The 18,181-nt window shown below is 59.6% G+C and overlaps 1 protein-coding gene across 6 annotated transcripts in view; it reads right to left on the bottom strand.

The window, feature by feature from the left end:
* PTPRU (protein tyrosine phosphatase receptor type U) overlaps positions 1–18,181 on the bottom strand; it is a 49,489-nt gene that overhangs the window by 12,283 nt on the left and 19,025 nt on the right. For 2 of the 6 annotated variants that reach the window (XM_071799219.1, XM_071799223.1), the window contains exons 3-23: positions 17,689–17,960; positions 17,516–17,597; positions 16,778–16,893; positions 16,118–16,292; positions 15,113–15,406; positions 13,949–14,257; positions 11,174–11,283; positions 10,440–10,641; positions 9,535–9,637; positions 9,133–9,406; positions 7,463–7,499; positions 6,830–6,968; positions 5,272–5,301; positions 4,601–4,758; positions 3,521–3,711; positions 2,328–2,400; positions 2,065–2,141; positions 1,386–1,403; positions 607–643; positions 226–323; positions 15–131 (exon numbers count right to left, since the gene is read on the bottom strand). In XM_071799219.1, coding sequence (XP_071655320.1) covers positions 15–131; positions 226–323; positions 607–643; positions 1,386–1,403; positions 2,065–2,141; positions 2,328–2,400; positions 3,521–3,711; positions 4,601–4,758; positions 5,272–5,301; positions 6,830–6,968; positions 7,463–7,499; positions 9,133–9,406; positions 9,535–9,637; positions 10,440–10,641; positions 11,174–11,283; positions 13,949–14,257; positions 15,113–15,406; positions 16,118–16,292; positions 16,778–16,893; positions 17,516–17,597; positions 17,689–17,960 — 2,912 coding nt within the window. The remainder of the gene's footprint in view (positions 1–14; positions 132–225; positions 324–606; positions 644–1,385; positions 1,404–2,064; positions 2,142–2,327; positions 2,401–3,520; positions 3,712–4,600; positions 4,759–5,271; positions 5,302–6,829; positions 6,969–7,462; positions 7,500–9,132; positions 9,407–9,534; positions 9,638–10,439; positions 10,642–11,173; positions 11,284–13,948; positions 14,258–15,112; positions 15,407–16,117; positions 16,293–16,777; positions 16,894–17,515; positions 17,598–17,688; positions 17,961–18,181) is intronic. The other 4 variants (XM_065856905.2, XM_071799222.1, XM_071799220.1 and 1 more) reach the window with 3 other exon arrangements.

The raw sequence follows: 18,181 nt of genomic DNA, 5'->3' as shown, positions 1-18,181 counted from the left end.
GAGTGGGACCGTACCCTCTCAAGAGCGAAGGTGCGGACGGTGTACTCGGCCAATGTCTCCGACTTCACCAGCGTGATCTTGATGTCCCCGTACATCTCGGAGTCATCTGGCCAGTATTTGGAGCATTTCACCTGCAAGGAGAGGACGGCCGGGGTTTCAGGTCTGTGGAGGAGGCTCCTGGTCGAGCTGGAGCCCGGAGGGAGTGGGATGTGATGGGGTCCTTACCCGGCCCACCTCCACCAGCTTGGTTATCATCACGATGCTGGAACAGTGCTCCTGCCACACCATGCGCCAGAAGTCGTACACCATCTCCTGCCTGGGCCCTGCGGGACGGGGCAAAGGCCACTGGGGTGGACACGGCAGTGCCGCGGCGCCCGGCACCTCCCCTCCCCGCTCTGCGCCACCAGCACCCCGCAGAATGTCCAGCACCCTTTTTCCCCAGGGACACACGGTGCCGTGGGGCAGGAGCTGCTCCACACTGCTGCCACCCCATTTGGCCCCAAATTGGCCCAATCCCTCCCTTTTCTTGCCCACACGGGGTTAAACCCCCTCATTGACATAACCCGGTTGGTAAATCTAGAGGTGCCAGGGGAGGAGGCGACTCACCTTGTGTGGCTATGAAGTGGTTGGACCTGTGGTAGCCCTGCAAGGGAAGCACAGACGTCAGTCCCAAACTGGGGGGACACACTGTGACACAGCCCCGTAAAACACTGCCCAGTCACCCAACTGTGGGGTCTTCCATGGTCCCCTGGGCCAGGTCCTGGCCACCAGCAGGAGGAGGAGACTCAGCAAAAATCCCACAATAAGCTCCTGTAACCCCCAACCCTCATCCCCGTTCTGCACTAAAATCCCCACAGCACCCCATGGGCACCCTAGGGTGACAACACAACCATGAGAGCCACATTAAGGGCATTCTGTCCCACAGCAGCCACACAATGCTGGGTGATGGCTGCGCTCCCTTTCCTCATCCTAGCTGCTATTGGGGCCATTCCCTGCTCTCCACTGGTGCGTGCCAGCCCAAAGAGCAGAACACGTCCCAGTGAGGCCACTGCCAAAGGGAGCAGGTGTCCCACACCTTGGCCGTAAGTGCCGCGGAGCTCAGCCACATCGTACGGGTGGAAGCGCTGGCAGGTTCTGCAGCCACCACGGGTCCTTTCATGGGGGATTTGTGTGGGCTGAATTCAACCCCTCCTCCGAGCACACGGCTCCTGCTCCCCTCACCGGGGAGGACGTGCGCAGAGACCTCGCCTTCCCCTTCCCTGGACCAAACCCAAGTCTACCCAGACATCTTCCCAGCCTGCGTCTCCCAGCTGCTATTTAATGCCACGCTGCCCAGTGCGATGCCTGGGAGGAGGTGGGAGCAGGGAAGGGAGGAGTCTACTTACTTCTCGGTTAATCCGAATCTTAATGTTCCCATTGGGACAGAGTTTTAAGAGAAAAAGATCAGAGACAGCGACATTAGTGAGGCAGAGACCGAGAGACAGGTTAGAGCGCCTGCCCCAGAGCAGGTCATGGAGAGCCACAGGGGAGAACGGACACGGGACAGACATGGGGACGCTGCCTGGGCATCAGGCCACCATTGCCAGGTGACACCCTCTGGAAAAGAGGCACTTGCTGGTGCTTCCAGGAGATGCTCCAGCCCTGCACCCAGTGGAGCCATCCTGCACCGTCCTGGTCTCAGCACCACTGGAGGCGATGGGGGACACCCCTGTGGCCTCCCCAGCCTTTGCAGCCTCCCCGCAGGGAGCAGGGAGATCCCCCAGAGCAGGCGAGGACAGAGGATGGAAAGGGGTAGGAGGGAGGGAATGAGAACGGAGCAACAGAGCAGAGGGAGAGACGCAGCTGCAGGGGACGGTGACAACAGAGCACAGACGTTGTGATAAACGTCGATAAACCAGATGGGCTCTTCATAGCACGTCTCAGGGACGCATGGTTCAGCCCATCCTGGGCTGTCGCAGCCCCTCCAAATGCTGATTTTTCAGGGACAGAGCCTGACATGCCACAGGGTCCCCAGGAACCTCACGTGTCCCCCAGATCCCCCAAAGAGGCTCCGTCCCCACTCACGTCGATGTAGTTGGCGTTGATGTAGTCCGAGTTGGGGTCGCCCAGCAGCGGGTGCAGCTTCACCCGGTGACGGTCGTCTGGAGAGCAAGGGGAGAGGCCGGGTTGGACACGGGGAACGGGTTCTTCACCCAGAGGTGCTGGACACAGGAACAGGCTCCCCGGGGAGGTGTCACGGCCCCAGCCCGACAGCGTTCAAGAGACTGGACAGCGTCCCCAGGCACACGGGGTGGGTTTCGGGGTTGTCCTGTGCCAAAGGCACTCACATGTGGACACGTGATCCTGCCTCCCCTTGGTCTTGTCTTTCTTCTTCGAAGCGTCCCAGCCTTCAAAGAAGCTCTGGAAGGAAGGGGTGGTTGTCAGGACCCGAGGGCAGGACTGGGGGCGTCCCCCGAGCCCCAAAACCTGCAGACAGGGTGGCTTTCCAGCCCCAGCAGCCAGGCCCCACAGCCCCAGCACCTGCCAGCTACCTGCTGCTGTGGCATCCACAAAATGCCCCATTTTCCAGTGAATTATACACTGCCTGCTCTGTTTGGTTTTTTTCCTAGGGCTGGTTGTGTTTTCCTAAAGCTCCCCAGCCTCTTTCTCTCCCCAGCACAGAATAGGTTTGTGTGTAATAACAGTAACATTCACAGATTGGCGTAAGAGGAGGAAAGTGGAAGGAAATTACATGTTTTCTCCCCTCCCATAATATCTGAGTGCTTTCAAATGAGTAGTTCCAGGAACATACAGCAGCTTTTCAAGGAGCACTAACGATTATAGCAAGCCCTGGTTTGTCCAATACATGAAAGGGGAAGGAAAAAAAGAAGGCTCCTGCACTTGAAACAACTGAGCATTAAACAGTAATTTCCCTGGGAAATTTCAATTGTCAGACCTGTGGGACACGGAGGATTCGGGAGATCAGCCCCCCGGGCTTGCTGTGGCCGAGGCACGAGGAGCAGTGCGCCCCGGCACCAGTGACCCAGCCCTGGGGGTGGGACGGGCACGACATGGCCAACAAGCCGTGGGGGGACTCCTCGCCCTGGGAGCGCCCTCTCCCCTGTCCTCTCCCGGGGTCTCCACGCCTGCCGGGCTGTTGAGGACTCGCTTGTCCCCAGGCTACAGCCGCGCGCGTCACAGGACGAGTGCTGGAGAGGCACGGCATCCCCTCCTCTCTGGTGACCAGTGACAGGACCCGAGGGAATGGCAGAAGATGCGCTGGAGGGTCAGGCTGGACTTGAGGAGAAGGTTCTTCACCCAGAGGTCCCCTCAGGGACCTCTTCAAGCTTGACACTTAAATCCTGAGCTGCCAGACCAGAGCCAGGGACGCCCCACGTGCCTACGATCCCTGTCCAGAGAGCGGTGAGCTCCTGCTCTCAGATCGCTGCAGCTCCAGGTCTGGAGCATCTTCTCCTTGCACACAGGTCCTGCCCAGGCCACCCTGTCCCTCCCACCTCCCCAGGACACCAGATGCTCCCACCTCGTACTCCTGCTTGAAGCCGTAACCTTCTGCCGTCTTCATCTGGTTGATGTGCTGCAGGAGATCCGCCACGCGCACGGCGGGGTGGAGCTGCCCGGTGTGATACGGGGACCCTTTGCGGCCGCACTGGCGCCGGGGGGAGCCCCCCAGCAGGCTGCTGGACTCATTGACCACGCTGCTGCGCTGGTCACCTGCAGAAGGGGCGGGAGAAGCCAGGGCCATCAGGGGAGCAAACCTTGGACTGTGTCCCCCCATGTCCTGGCACTCATGGAGGGATGAGAGGGCACCTGGAAACATCCCCAGGAGATGCTAAAAAACCGAGGAGCAGCAGCCCCAGCTCAGCCCAGAGACCCAGCAGCCTGTGAGCCATGCCAGGACAGCAACCCAAAAATGATACACCTCGCTAGCTGTATGAAGAGGAGGAAAAGTTTGCCCTGTGGGCTTCTATTATCCACGAGACAATGCCAGCAAGTGTATTAATCCCGCAGCCAGCGGAGAAGAGCCGTGTGTAAGCAGCATCTTGAAGTTACTGTAGCAGATGTTATTAGCATATGGTTGAAACTGGGGCATCAAACGAGTTATTTTACAACTAAATCGGCACAGAGATGCACACTCCAGCGCGTGTTAAATTATCGGTTTCCCTCTGATGTGAACACAGTGGATCTTTAACCCCCCGAAGCCCAGGGCTGTGCAGGACACCAGGGAGCAAAGCCTGGCTGTGCTGGGCAAAGGCTGCTGCAAAGCTTTCAAACTCGGCCTAGGCTGAGGAGTTGGGGTTCACCGAGCTTTGGGGGCTACAGCCAGCGTTTAAGCCCACAAACGGCCTCAACCCTCCCAGAAACAAGCTCAGGTCTTTGCTCTGAGAGGTCATGATGCCCATGAGTGTCCTCCCTCCAGCAACATCTGGATGACGATACTAAAAGCCACTACAGACGCTGACAAGATCGATGCCCTTGGAGGTTTCCTTGCATGGCACGGAAAAGCCTGCGGCGTATACACACATCAGGCTCAAATACCTGCTACTGAGCCTTGGGTAAACAGTTCAGCAATTTCTGAGGTATTTCGGGCCCCTGTCCCTACCTCGGGTGCTGTAGTTGTGGGTGTCCATGAAGGAGAGCCCCAGGCGCTCGTCCTCCTGCAGCGTGCTCTGGTCGGTGAAGCTCCTGTCGATGGCGCTCATCATGTGCGTCTTCTCGTGGCGGTAGTTGATGGTGGCCTTGGCCATGTTGACGGGTTTTCTGCAGGAAAACGCACGGCGGGAGGGGAGGGGAGCGCGTGAGAGCGGGGCCGAGCCGACGGTGCTGTGAGATTCCCCCAAAGCTACCGGGCTGGGATTATTCTGGGGAGCAGGGCTGATTATTTCCAGCGCTCATCATGCTTTGGTTTGTTTTGGGACAGAACCTCACACCCCAAATTCAGGACATTTAGGAAAAAAAAAAAGCGACTGAGCGTGTCTGAGAGGCAGCATCAGGCTCTTAAAGCACGGGAAGGATGAACAGGAGACGGGAAACCACATCGGTATCTTGGTGGGGCTGGGACGCTGCAAGATGCCTGCCAAAATCCAGGATTCAACCCCGAGTCACTGACCCCTCCCTTTCACGCTGCCTTCGGTCTCTAACGAGCTCCGCAGCGTCGTTCTCCCTGAGCTAAAGAGGCCCTTGAACGCACCGGGCAGAGAAAAGGGCTTGTTGGAGCGGCAGGACGGGGGGGCCAGGAGGAACGGCAATGGAGAAAGAGTGACGATTACTTACGGGTAATAGGAATAAGAATAGTAGTTCCTCCTGGCAAGCGTGCAAACAAAGAACAGCAGAAATTGCATAAGCAGCTTTTCTCTGGCACAGGGAAGGGGGTTACGGGGCAACGCGGCTGCCGGAAAATTAAATGCACCGTAAATAAACTTGGTTCCTTTTTTACATCCGTAGGTTATTTACTCCACGCAGGAGCTGGTGTCCCGATGGCAGCGCCCGAGCACCAGCAATGGGGTGTCCGTGGCACCCTTGTCCCAGGGGTCACACAGATGAGGTTCTCGGGACAAGGGGCAGTGCCAGGGCTGGGTTAACGCTTGGACTCCATGATCTTGAGGGGCTTTTCCAACCAAAATGATGCAAGCTGCCACTCCTCCTCCCGCCCCGCAGCACGAGCGCTGGGGATGCAGCAGCTGTGCTCGTGCCTTCCTGACCCACCGGCCCCACCGCATCGCTCCCAAAACCACATCGGAATTTGCTCCATCGGGGACAGACCCGATGTCACTTGCACAGGCGTCACCCAGAGCAGCGGCGGCGGGCAGGAGCCGGTCCTGCACCCTCACAACGCGCAGGGACGCTCCAGCCTTGCTTCTCCACCTGGTGTAAATCAGCAAGAACCCTTTAAAGGCGAACAAAGCCATAAAGAGATCCGCAGGTCTGCAGGGGCTGAGGTTGCGCCCTGCTGTTTTTTCTCTCCCCGCTGGCTATTAACACACTTTGCTCCCATCATTGGGAAGGTGGGTAATTGCTGCCCTTTCTGCCTGGGCTTTGAGAGCCCCTCTGGCCCAGTGCCGCCTGCAGCCCCACATCGTAAGAAGCCGCTTTCCGGGGCACTGGGCTCGAGCAAAAAGCAGCGGCCGCATCCCCAGCGCTCCTGGGGACGAGTGTCCTGAAAAGCCCTTGTCCTCCTGCCCCCACCCCCGGCTTCCCCAGGGAGAGCCCATTGCGATGGCCACGGCTGCACCCACGCTGGGGAGCGTGGGGATGGGAGAGCAGTTTGGGGGTCCCCCCGGTGCGCACCCCCACTTGAGTGACTCTTCTGGAGCCAGCCGAGGGCTCTCGGCCAGGGACTGCTCCTGTTTCACTGGAAGCTCAGTGGCTCCCCAGTAGAACAAGCCCAGGAGGGTGCAGGATGGTGCCCGGACAAGGCAGGACGGGCAGCCACACTCAGCACCTGCCCAGCACCCCTGCAAGCCTGATCCTGGCCAGAAGCATCATCAATGCAGAATCGACAGAGGAGCACAAAGCAAAAAAGAAGCAAAAGAGAGGCAAATGACCAAAAAATACAGGAGAGAGGGAGAGGGGAACAAAACTGCAGAGCCCCGAGGGGAAGGGGACATCCCCAGGGCCTCCTGATGCAGCCGGTGCCACAGAGCGAGGACAGCACCGTGCGCAGTGGGTTGCACAAGCACACGGAGACACAGCTCGAGAGAGGGTTTGGAGTCTGCCCGACGTGCCAGTATCACCACCAGTAACTCCCAGTTAGCGCTGGGGTGGTGGAGAAGGGCTGAGCTGGGAGAAGGGGACGGATGGAGGCAGCAGCCGCGATGCTGGGTCTCCTTACCCTTTCCGAATGACGACAATGATGGCTCCCAGGAGGATAATCAGGACGATGAGCCCCCCCGCACAGATCCCCAGGATCAGGCCCATCTCCTCGGAGTGCTGTGACACCTCCAGGGGACGCTTGGTCTCTTTGCAGGCAGCTGCCAGGGGACAAGGACAGGCAGGAGGGGTCAAGGCTCAGCTCCAGGGGGGCTGGCATCACCAGACAGGAAAACACTGGGGTTTGCCCCACGGGATACACATTGCTCCTTGAGCAGATTTTATTCCACTGAGTCATCACGGGGCTCAGCGCTGTCACACCCTGACGGCGGGCGAGTCCTTCTCTCGGTCCCCATGGGGTAAGACAGTCCCTTTGTGCCACCCTTCACCGCACCCACCGCAAGCTGGTCCATGCCTGGATTCAGCATCCAGCACCGACTCCCGCTTCCCACCATGGTAACGGCATCAAGAGGGAAAACCCAGCCAGCAAAGAAAGCGGGAAACAAGAGCACAGGATGGGACTGTACCAACCCACCACGCACACCCCGGTCACCGCAGCACAACACCCACCGACACGGTGGCGCCCGCCGGAGCGGCCGCAGGTTTGTGTCCGCAGCCTGGGCAGCGTCGTGCCGGCCGGAAACGGGGGACTCACCTTTGCGGGCGATCCGGACGCAGTTCAGCCGGGTTTCCTATGGAGGAAGAAAAGAGGGGTCAGCACGCGACGGGGACCCCCGCAGTTCTGCTCCCCGCGGCGCTGGGTGCCTGTGCGGCTGGTCTGTCGGCGCTTCGACTTCCGAATCAGGAGAGTGTGCGGGTGGTTAGTGCTGCAGCACCCGCTGCCGAGGCAAAGGAGCTCCCAGGGACACGCGCTCCAAGAGATGCTGCTCAAAGATCTGTCCCGGTGCCCCCTAAACTGGTGTCCTCCTGTTTAGCCAAGGCCACCGCTCCAGGCACAGAGGAGATGGCAAAGCTCAGAAGCAAAGGGGAGACCCAGCAGACCCCGTCGAGCCAGAGGTCACCAGCACATCACCGACCGTGGTTAAAACACCCCCAGGTCATCATTCAGAGCTTTGTAGGGTTGGTTTTCCCATCAGTTTTCAAGCCCCATCCCTTGGCAGTGCTGCTACCAAGGCCGCCACAAGCGCTTCCAGCTCAGGTCTCCAACAGACTTCGGTATTTGCACTTTTTAGGGATGGGTTCAGCTAAAAACATTCCCTGTTCCTGTACATCCAACTTCAGTCGCAAAAGTGAAAAAAGCACCATTTTGGCAGGACCGCGTTCTTCCCCGAGCCTCCTCCAGCCCTTCAGGGCGCGGGGTCTGGCAGCTCCGCTCCATCCGCCCGCGGACCGAGGCGCGGAGACCCGCCCGGGGACCTGTCCGGGGCAGGGCGGCTCCAGCGCTGCTCGCCCCGGCGCCTCCAGCTCTCTTCTCCTGCTTCGTGCTCTGTCTGGCACAAAGCCCACAAAGAACGCAAGCTGGGCTGCAGCTTTCTCACAATGCCTGATGGCAGCCGGGACAAACCCCCTGCCTCCCCGCAGGAAGGCTATGAGCCAGCTCAGCCACCAGTTACTATCCAGCAGTGCCCGAACAAGCCAGAGCAGAGATCCTCCCCATCCGTCCCGGCTCTAATTACAGCCCAGCGAGGTGTGAACGATCCCGGAGCGGAGGGAAGGATTCAAAAACCCCTAAACCGGCATCTTTTCTGCAAGACGGAGCTGTGCAGGATGAGGATGAGGATGCTGCCAGGTCCTGCTGCTTCGCTTTCACAGCCCATCCTCCCTGGTGGGACAGGAGCTGCTGGAGCGGGTGAAGCCGAGAGGGTCCCGATAGTGGAAATCGGCCCCAGGGGGACGCAGGCAGCAGCAGGCAGGGAGACAGCAGCTGGAAACTCAGCAGCTGCCCTGGAGCTCTCAGCAGCAGCCACGGTGTCGGCAACAGGTCCCAGTGACGCACAAACAGCTCTTGCTGCCCAAAGGGTCCTTTTCCACCCCAGGACGAGCCCCGGGAATGTGGTTTTCCCCACCTGGTTGGGGTCCTGGCTGGTAGCACAGAGGGTGGTGGAGACTGGGCTCCATCAGCACCAGGAGGAGGATGGGACAGCCTGGGGGTGCCAGGAGGGGGACACCCGGCCACAACCCAAGGGTGTCCCCAGGCACTAGCTCCCCATGGGCAGGGCCTGGGGTTGAGCCCAGAGAGAGGAGCCAAGGGAGAGGGATCTAAAACAATTCCCAATTTTACTGACCCCCCCACGTGGGCTCCTGCCTGGTCCAACCAGGACCCCAGAAACCTACCAGACGGAGCGGGGTCGCACAGCTACTCACCCCTTTGAGGTTGCTCATGGCTTGGAAGTAGATGAGATACGCCTTCTTGGGCTCCAGCGGCGGGTTCCAGTAGCCGCTGTAGGTCTGGTTGTCCCCCACGGTGAAGGGTTTGGCTTCGGTGAGGCTGCTGGCCGGCAGCTCGGCCCCGAAATAATGCACAGAGCCACGGGACACGGCGTCGTCGAAGGTCAGCGGCACCGGGAAACACTCCTGTCCCCCCAGCTCCCGCTTCAGCTTCTTGGGCCGGTCTTCTTCTACGATGACCTGGTAGGTGCTGGCAAGGACCAGGTGCAGGTTTAGCTTGTTAAAAGGATGCTCCTGCCCTTCCCTTGGTGCTCGACCCCACCATCCATGCTGTGACACCACATTTTGGGGTCTCTCCCTCGGGCAGCCCCAGCCTACCTGATGGGAGCCCCTCGGCCCTGCGCCGGGCGCAGCAGCACCGTGATGGTGCTCTCCGACTCGCCGAGCGGCGACGGCATGTCCCCGTAGTCGAAGGTGGGAGCTGCAAGGGGAGCAGGAGAGAGCAGGCGGGGGTGAGTGCTGGTCCCCAGGGATGTGCTCGGGGCTGCCCCTGCTCGGGGGAAACCGAGGCACAAGCATTCATCACTGAATGGTGAAACGTGAATTATTCCAAACAAAGAAAACCCTTCAAAAGGTCTTGAAGTGTTCTGGGTGGGAGAGGACTCATGGGTGTGTGCTGAGGGGGCTCCACAACGCCGGTCTGGAGAGGGGAGGTGAGGGGAGCAGGACCCAAACGCGCCCAGGGGACAGCACCGCTTGGAATCGCCAGCACAGCGCCAGCATCCCACCCAGGGCAGCAGCACCCCCAGACCAAGGTGGGGGACACCCCCTCGCATCTGCCACGGTCCCGTGGTCCCCAAGGCACCACCAGCAGCTGCAGGGCCGGGCTCATGCTGCTTTGCACCTTCGGTGCCCCCATTAGGGCTCGTCGCAGCCCATTTGCTGCAGTTAATAGAGACACTGCAGACACGGGCAAACAGCCCCAGGTACTGCAAGGCTTATTAATGAAGCCAAATTAACCCCTCGCTTGTACGGTGATAACTCAGACAGCACCGGTGCACCGGGCCGTCCAGACTCCCTGACCAGAGAGCCCCAGGCAGCCCAGCTGATGGTGTGGGGTCTGCCCGGGGGGTCACAGCACAGCTGCCACCCCCAAGAGCATCCTTCCAGAGCAGCACCCAGCCTCCAAACTCCAGAGCAGCGCACGGGAGACCCCAGCACTGCCATCACATCCCCGTGCGAAAGAAAAGCCCCAGCACCAGGGTGGAGCCCGGGGAACCCACCCGAGATGTTGGTGGTGATCTCGGTGAGCGCCGTCTGGCCAAAGCCCTTGCCCGTGCGGGCCCGGACCGAGAAGAGGTAGGTGGTGCCGGGGTGGAGGTTGGAGAAGACGTGGTAGGTCTCGTTGCGCAGTTTGGAGACGGTGCGCCGCGGGCCAGGGACGTTGACGGCCGGGTCGGAGGACTCGATGCTCTGGTAGCTGATCTGCAGGGACAGGGCAGACATCACGGCTTTAAAATGTGACCAAGGGGAGAGTCAGGCAGACCGGGCTGGACGGGGCTCTGAGCAACCGGAGCTGGTGAAGATGTCCCTGTCGGGGCAGGGGGGGCGCTGGGGGAGCTCCTTCAACACAAACTGTTCTGTGATTCTGTGATCACCAGCAGAGAGGGGAGAGACCCCAGATCCAGGAGGAAACGGGGTTAAAGGGCTGAATTCGGGGATGGTCACAGGGCAGACACTTCTTAGGGGAAATCAAAAGCAGAGGTTCATCAAAAAATCCCTTGCTGGGTGACACCGGTGACCCCGAAAGCAGGACTGCCCAGCAGGGACAGACCCTCTGGCAGGAGGGTGAGCGCAGGCTGGATCCCGGCCCCAAGCCGAGGGCTCAGGGGGAGCTGCAACGCTGCAGCCGCCCTTAACCCCACGAGCCAAAGCAGCAGTTGTCCCGGATCACCCTGGTGGAACCCTCTCGTGTCCCCACGGGTCCGCGTGGGTCCCCCAGCTGTCCGGGATCTACCTCGTACTGCGTGATGAGGCCGTTGGGCTCCACCGGCTCCTCCCACTTCAGGAAGATCATGTCCTCCAGCGGGGTGAAGGTGAGGGACTCCGAGGCGATGCCGCCGGGCACTGGGGAGGGAAAGAGGACGAGCTCGGATGCGGCAGGAAACCGGATTGGGAGGAGAAACCCTGCGGGAAACGCCTTTCGATGGCTGCAGCAGCTCTGCCCTGTGACTGAGCCACCGCGTCCCCTCTGCCACGCCACCCAGCTCCAGCACGGGCCACCAACAGGGCTGGCGGCTCCCCAGGGCGATGACGCTCCCTGGGACGATGATGCCCCCCACTAGTGACACTTTGCCATGGGGGAAGGTCCCCCCACCACAGCACGGTCCCCACAGGAAGCATCTCTGGCATCGTACGCTGTGGCACAGCAGCAAGTCCCCGAGCGCCATCACCAGCTCACCTGAGCTCACCTGTGCGAGGAATTAAAACGAAACTCCCTTTTCCATAGAACCCAAATCCCCGCAGACGCACCCTCAGGAGACATCGCCGGCGCTCCCCCCGTAAGCAATAGCGTCCTTATCTGCAGACGGGCTCAGCGCGCCCCAGCATTCCCCTCTAATTAACACCAACAACAATAACTGCAAACAATAACAGCGATCGACAGCACCAGGATCAATGCTCCCGTCTTCACCATGGATTTTTCGACCTGAGGGGCCAGCGAGGAGGACGGGAGCGGCGGTGGCTCCGCAGAGACCACGATTCACCTGCAGCATCCTCCACCACAGGCTCCACCGCCCACGAGCGCACCCCCTCACTGCACAGGGACACCAGCTCTTCCCCTCTATTTCTCTTTTTCACAGCTTCTCATATGCAGTCACGGGGCCGAGCGAGAGGGCTCGGCTTCCTTCTGCTTCCCCCCGTGCAAATACACAATTTCCACTTGATTTATAAGTTAATTTAATCAGAGGTGCCATTGTCCTACACGTGTACGCAAGGCACTTATTAAATTTGTGGAGAATTATGGAAACCTTTAGGGCAGGAATGTGCATACCCATATAGACATTTTTATATGTAGCCTATATATTTGTATATGTATATGTACAGAAAACACATGCTTGTGCGTGCACTGGGATGAGACCGGCAGAGGTGCACAATGGCTCCCCAGGTCTGCGTATACCTCTCTGCCATCCATATATGCATGTACGTATTTACTTATGCATTTATATATATATTTTCTGGCTAGCACTGTGTGTACCCTGCCTGCACCCGGCTCCGGCAGCACCAACACCTGGCTCCGGCAGCACCAACACCCGGCAGCGACACTTCCACCGGCACCCGCGGTTCAGCCTCATCGTTTTGTGCAGACACAGAACGAAATCTCCAGCTGCTCATCGCCCAGCTGCAGGAGCTCAAATCCTGATCATCCGCCCAGGCAGGAAGGTGCTGGGCCAAGCTCACGTGTAATATCTGCCATATATCCATAGGCAGACATCCCTCCATCGATCCCACCCAAGACTGAACGTGTACACAGCCCCAAGTTCAATCCAAGGGGGAAGCCACAAGCCCTGGATAATCAACGCAGAGGAGAAAGCAGCTGGAGTGATTACAGTAGAGCAGAAAAACATCTGGAGCTCCTGTATTAATATTCCATAAGCAAACAGCTGGAGCCGTCACAGCACAGCAAGAACAGCTGAAGCCACTGGAGCTGGAAAACAAACCATCAGGAGCGCGAAGCCGGGTGCTGCGGGTCAGGCAGATGCGGGGCTGGAGATTCGCAACGTGCTGATGGGATGCACGGAGACACGCGCCAGATTTAGGCTTTTGAGATGAAAATGGGACCTGGAGACCCGATCGGGTTCACAGCGCTGCTGCAGCCTCCCAACTCTGCTCCAGCTCCATGGGCTTTGCTTTCCAGCTGGGAAATGGGAACAATCAGCAGCGCACACAGAAAAACTGGATGTTTTGGTGGGTCCCAAACCAAGGCGATTTCATGGGTGATTTCATGGCAGGTTTCTTCTCGGGGTTCATCCGGGGAGCCTGGAGCCGGTCAGTTCCTTTGCAATTACCAGTTTTTCTACCTTAATTGCTGATTCTTGATGCTAAAAAGTGCTTTGGAGATCCTTGCTTAACAGTGTCAGTGACTGCGAGAGCCAGGGATGCTCCAGCCACACCAGGGCCAGACACCCCTCAATCAACACCCGCTCACCCAGAGAGCTCGTTCGCACAACCCAAACCCACACAAGAGTAAAATAACAGGGGAGGAGCATCGAGGAAGCCCAAAAAACCACTGCTGGGCTCTGGGTAACAGCACCGTCCCAGAAACGTAGCAATGCCAAGCGAACCAGCGATCGAGCGGATGAAAGATGTTACCTAAATGCAGAGCATTGATTGTTTTAATTGTTATCATTGCTGCTGCCAGGCTTCAATTCCACACAAAGGGATGAACAAGGATGGCCCGTGCTGGGAGAAGCTGGGCAGCAGCCAACGGTTGTGCCCTTCGCTGGACTGGGCACGGCTAAAACGCTCTGCTCCAGGGACCAAGTGACATCCCCATCCAGCCCCTTGTCCCCCAGGCTGGATTTCCCTTCCCCAGGTGACACTGTTGTCCTGTTTTCTCATCTCCCCTTGCACAGCCCTGGGGCTGCAACAGCCTTTTCACCTCCCCATTGCGATGGCCGCAGGAGATATTCCCAGCATGCCCCTGGCCACCGATGTACACCGTGCCACGGGAAACACCCCAGCAGCTGCCCATTGTATTTCTGGGACAATGCACCTCCCCGAGCAGACTCACCGTCCTCATCCGTCTGGAATATCACCTCCTTGCCCTCCTTGCGACCCTCGGGGTTGGAGAGGATGAGCTTGACGTGGATGTTCTTGTAGGGCAGGAGGTTTTTGATGGTGTAGCGGTTGGCGCTCCGCTCCATCTTCACGCACTCCCGGAAGGTTTGGTTGTGGCCGGTGCCCACGAAATAGCGGTAGCAGAGCGAGACGGTGTAGGTGTGACAGCGGGTCAGGTTGTAGCCCAGCGGCTCCCACTGCAACGTCAGCTGTCTGGACTGGATTTCGGAGAACGCCAGGCCTTTGGGGGCCCGCATGGGCTCTGGAGGGAGCAGAGATGGGGAGAGATGAGTCACGAAGTAAAACATCTCATGGGTTTATGTGTTTTACCAGGGAAAGCCCTTTTACAGCATAGGAAGGTGACGGCTGGGTGCAGACAGCAACCCTGACCCAAACCGGGACCGGCCCTGGCACAGGACACTGCGGCCCTGCAGACAGGGCTGGGACATCACCAGGTCCAAAACCACCAACAGCACAGGGACAGCAGCCCCCGTTGGCTCGGGTCCCCTGTGGAGGTGACACCGGGTAGCAGCCCCAGCTGGTGCAGTGACACAGTGGCACTGGAGCATCCACGCCGTGAGCGGCCCCAAATAACCAGACGAACGTGCCTGTGCAATGGGAGCTCTCGCATTTACATCCCACCCGCGTCAGGCTCTCGAAAGGACAGAGACGGAGCACTGTCGCTGGGAAGGAGTTTAATTGGCTCTAATTGGCGTGAACAGGAGAAATCAGATCTAATGAGGAGCCGAGCTCCTTTGCCAACAGCACCCAAGGGTGGTGGGAAGCACCCCGGGAGGAAGGAAGGTCTTTGCCCACCCCACAGGCAATTCCCCTGGGATTTGCATCACAGAGGAATTTGGGCAGCTCAGGTTTGCAAGAGGCTTTTGCAACCTCAGTGGATGCTCCTGCAGGTCCCAGTGTCCTCATGGGACTGTGCAGAACCCCAGCTGGTTTTGGGGGGTGAGCCCAGCAATGGGCACACAGCCCCACGCTGCTGGGACCCCAGCATTAAACCCATTGCCATGACGGGTTCTACCAAAACCCACCAAACCTCAGCCCCAGTGCCCACCAGCATCCTTCCCGTTGGGTGGCCGCGGGGACACTGCGTGGGACCCACCTGCACACTTGGTGCGGCTGATGAGGGGCGGCCCCGGTTTGCCGGTGCCCCCCTCGCCGGGCCGGGTGAGCAGGACGCTGATCTCGTACTCCGTGTCGGGGTCCAGGTGCCACAGCTTGTAGGTCTGCATGTTGACGGCGTGGACCTCCGACCAGGGCCCCGAGGTCATGCGGTACTCGATCTCCTTGCGCACGATGGGGCCGTCGCCGATGATGGAGTTGGTGTTGAGCTGGATGATGAGGTAGGTGGAACCGGCCCGGAGCAGCTGGGGGGGTGCAATGGGTGTGGGGGGCTCTGGAAAAGAGAAGGGGCCGGTGGAGCATCCCCCTCCAGAAGCAGCTCCACAGTGTCCCCAGCCCCGGCACAGGCCAACAGAGGCACAGGCACAGGCCAACAGAGGCACAGGCACAGGCCAACAGAGGCACAGGCACAGGCCAACAGAGGCACAGGCACAGGTGCCACAATCCTTTGATTTTCCACTAGCTATAGCCGAGATATTCACAACGTCTCTCCCCAAACGAACCCAGATCTCACTGCAGAGCATGGGACAAAGCTGGATCCTCTGCCCAGAGAACATGGGGATGGACACCAGAACGTGGGAGGACATCCTCCACTCTTCAAACTTCAGCCCACGTATACACCCTCCATCGCTTTTAGTGAAGCTTTAACGGCTGCAATGGGGTTTCACAGAATCATGGACTTCAAAGCTCCTCTAGTCCACCCCCCTGCATCTTCAGCCTGATCAGGCTACTCATGTTTCATCTGATCAAACCTTAATTATCTCTGTGAGATACACTGCCCAGCGTGGTGCAGCATAGTTTCACTGCAATGAATTAATTCCCACCTACTGCAATCAAAAATAAATGATTTAAGGCCACTAGGAAAGGCAGAACCATCCCTGTGTAACAACTCAGTGAGAAATTGTGATCCCACCGCCCCCAGCATCCCACCCTCCTCCTCCTCCGCAAACAGCAGGAACAGCCCATCCATGACCCAGGTCCCCACCTTTGACAATGAGCTCGGCGAAGTTGGAGACGCCGGAGCCGCGGCTGGACTGGGTGACGCAGCGGTACAGGTCCTGCTCCTCCTTGGACACCTCGTCCAGCTGGAAGGTGGCCAGGAAGCGCCGGTGGCTGATGTGCTTCACGGAGGCGGCGGGGACAACCTCACCGCTCTGCCTCTGCCCCCGGGAGAAACAACACGTCATGGACCGGTTTGGGTCGGAGGGACCTTCAGAGCCGCCCCAGCGCCCCCTGCCATGAGCACGGACATCTTCACCAGCTCAGGTTGCTCAGAGCCCGCCCAGGCTGAACACCCCAGCTCTCTCAGCCTGTCCCCAGCAGAGCTGTTCCAGCCTCAGGTCACTGCTGGGGATCCTCGAGCCCCTCTCCAGCAGCTCCATGTGTGTCCTGTCTGGGGACCCCAAGCTGGACCAGCACTGCATGGCGGTCTCACCAGAGTGGCAGGATCATCCCCCTTGACCTGCTGGCCACGCTCCTTTTTGGCACAATGTGACATCCAGAGCCACCGAGCACATCCCCAGATGACATCTGCTTAAATGGCTGGGGAGGGATTGCCCTTCTCCCGAAGGGACGGCACGGGGACACTGCAGGAGCGGTGCACGGGGGTGTCAGCGGAGATGCTGGTGTCACCACCGCTGCTCACCTGCATGAGGAACCGCTCGGCCTCGGTGGCCTTGCCGGCGGCCACGCACTGGAAGGTGGCATTCTGCCCCGCGTTGACCTCCACGTCGCCCAGGCGGGAGAAATGAGGCGCTTTTGCTGCGAGGGACACAAGCCAGAGGTGATGAAGCAGCCAAGCTCCACGGGGACCTGCTGCAAACATCCCACCGCAGCCCAAAAGCCACCCGGGATGCTGGGGCTGGAGCTGAGCTCAGGACGGGCTCAGTCCTCAGCCTTGGCTCGTGAATTTGTTCCCATCCCCATAAAATGAGCCTCCATCCCAGAGAAGGATCCCGCATCCCACTGCACTGTCACCAGATGCAGGCTATGGGGTTGATAGAGGGGGGTAGGTCTCCTACCCCAGCGTGGAGGAAATAGGGGGTGAACCCCAAGATCCAGGGTGTGGAGACCACCCAGGAGTTCAGGTCCCACCTGCCCAGGCGGCCCCTCTCAGGCCACGAGTTCAGGCTGCACTTCTGGGAGGTTTTATAAAAATCCAGCGATGGAGATGGAAAAACGAGCCCCAGAACCCCTGAGGAGCTGGAGCTCCACCCGCCCAGGTGACAAGAGGACACACAGGTGGCACCAGGCTGCACCTCGGCATTACATTACATACTGTGATACTCCACCAGCTGCAAATCCTGCTGCCCAGCCCAGCTCAGCAGCACCCACCCCCTCATCACACCCCCCCCACCCGTGGGTCCCCTCCCGTGACACTCACAGCACGGATAATTCAAGAGCAAAATGTCATCCAAGCCAAAATAACCCCTGCGCTCGCTGGAGACCACCGCCTCGAAGAGGACCTGCGGCACCAAACAGAGGGGTCACGCGTTGCGGGGAATCCGCACCACGCCAGGCAGGGTCCGCGCCACACGGGGGTCTGCTGGGGCTCACCTGGTACTCGCTGGGCCAGAACAAGCTGACCGCCAGCTCCGCCTGGTGCCACTGGCGGCCGTGGGAGCCCGAGGAGTTCCAGACGGCGCTGCCCAGCGGCCCCCCCGTCACACGGACGTAGGCGCTGAGGGTGCCGGGGCTGCGCCCGTCCCGGCTGTACATGAAGTAGCTGAACTGCAGGCAGTGGGTGTCGTTCTCGCTCAGCGCCTGGAAGAGCAGATGAGCCCTCTGGCCCGGGGCGTGCTGCGAGGCGTTCACCATCAGGTAGGAGCCTGCGGCGGGAGGGAGAAGGGGGGAGAGCGTGGAGTAACCCCCCGTTCCACACCTCCTGAGCTTGGCTGGCAGGGACGCAGAAGGCAGAGGATGTGGGACTGCGAAGATGCGCACGACCCAGCGAGGATGCTCAGGTCCCACTGGGTACCAGTCCCTGGGGACGTGCAGGACGGGGCAAGGAACACAGGATGGAGTCGGTGTCAGATTCCTCTTTGGGCAG

This window comes from Patagioenas fasciata, chromosome 25 (assembly GCF_037038585.1).
Source record: "Patagioenas fasciata isolate bPatFas1 chromosome 25, bPatFas1.hap1, whole genome shotgun sequence".
Classification (NCBI taxonomy): domain Eukaryota; kingdom Metazoa; phylum Chordata; class Aves; order Columbiformes; family Columbidae; genus Patagioenas; species Patagioenas fasciata.
The sequence above is the reverse complement of the archived record's forward strand: the minus strand, read 5'-3'. Positions and strand labels throughout refer to the sequence as shown.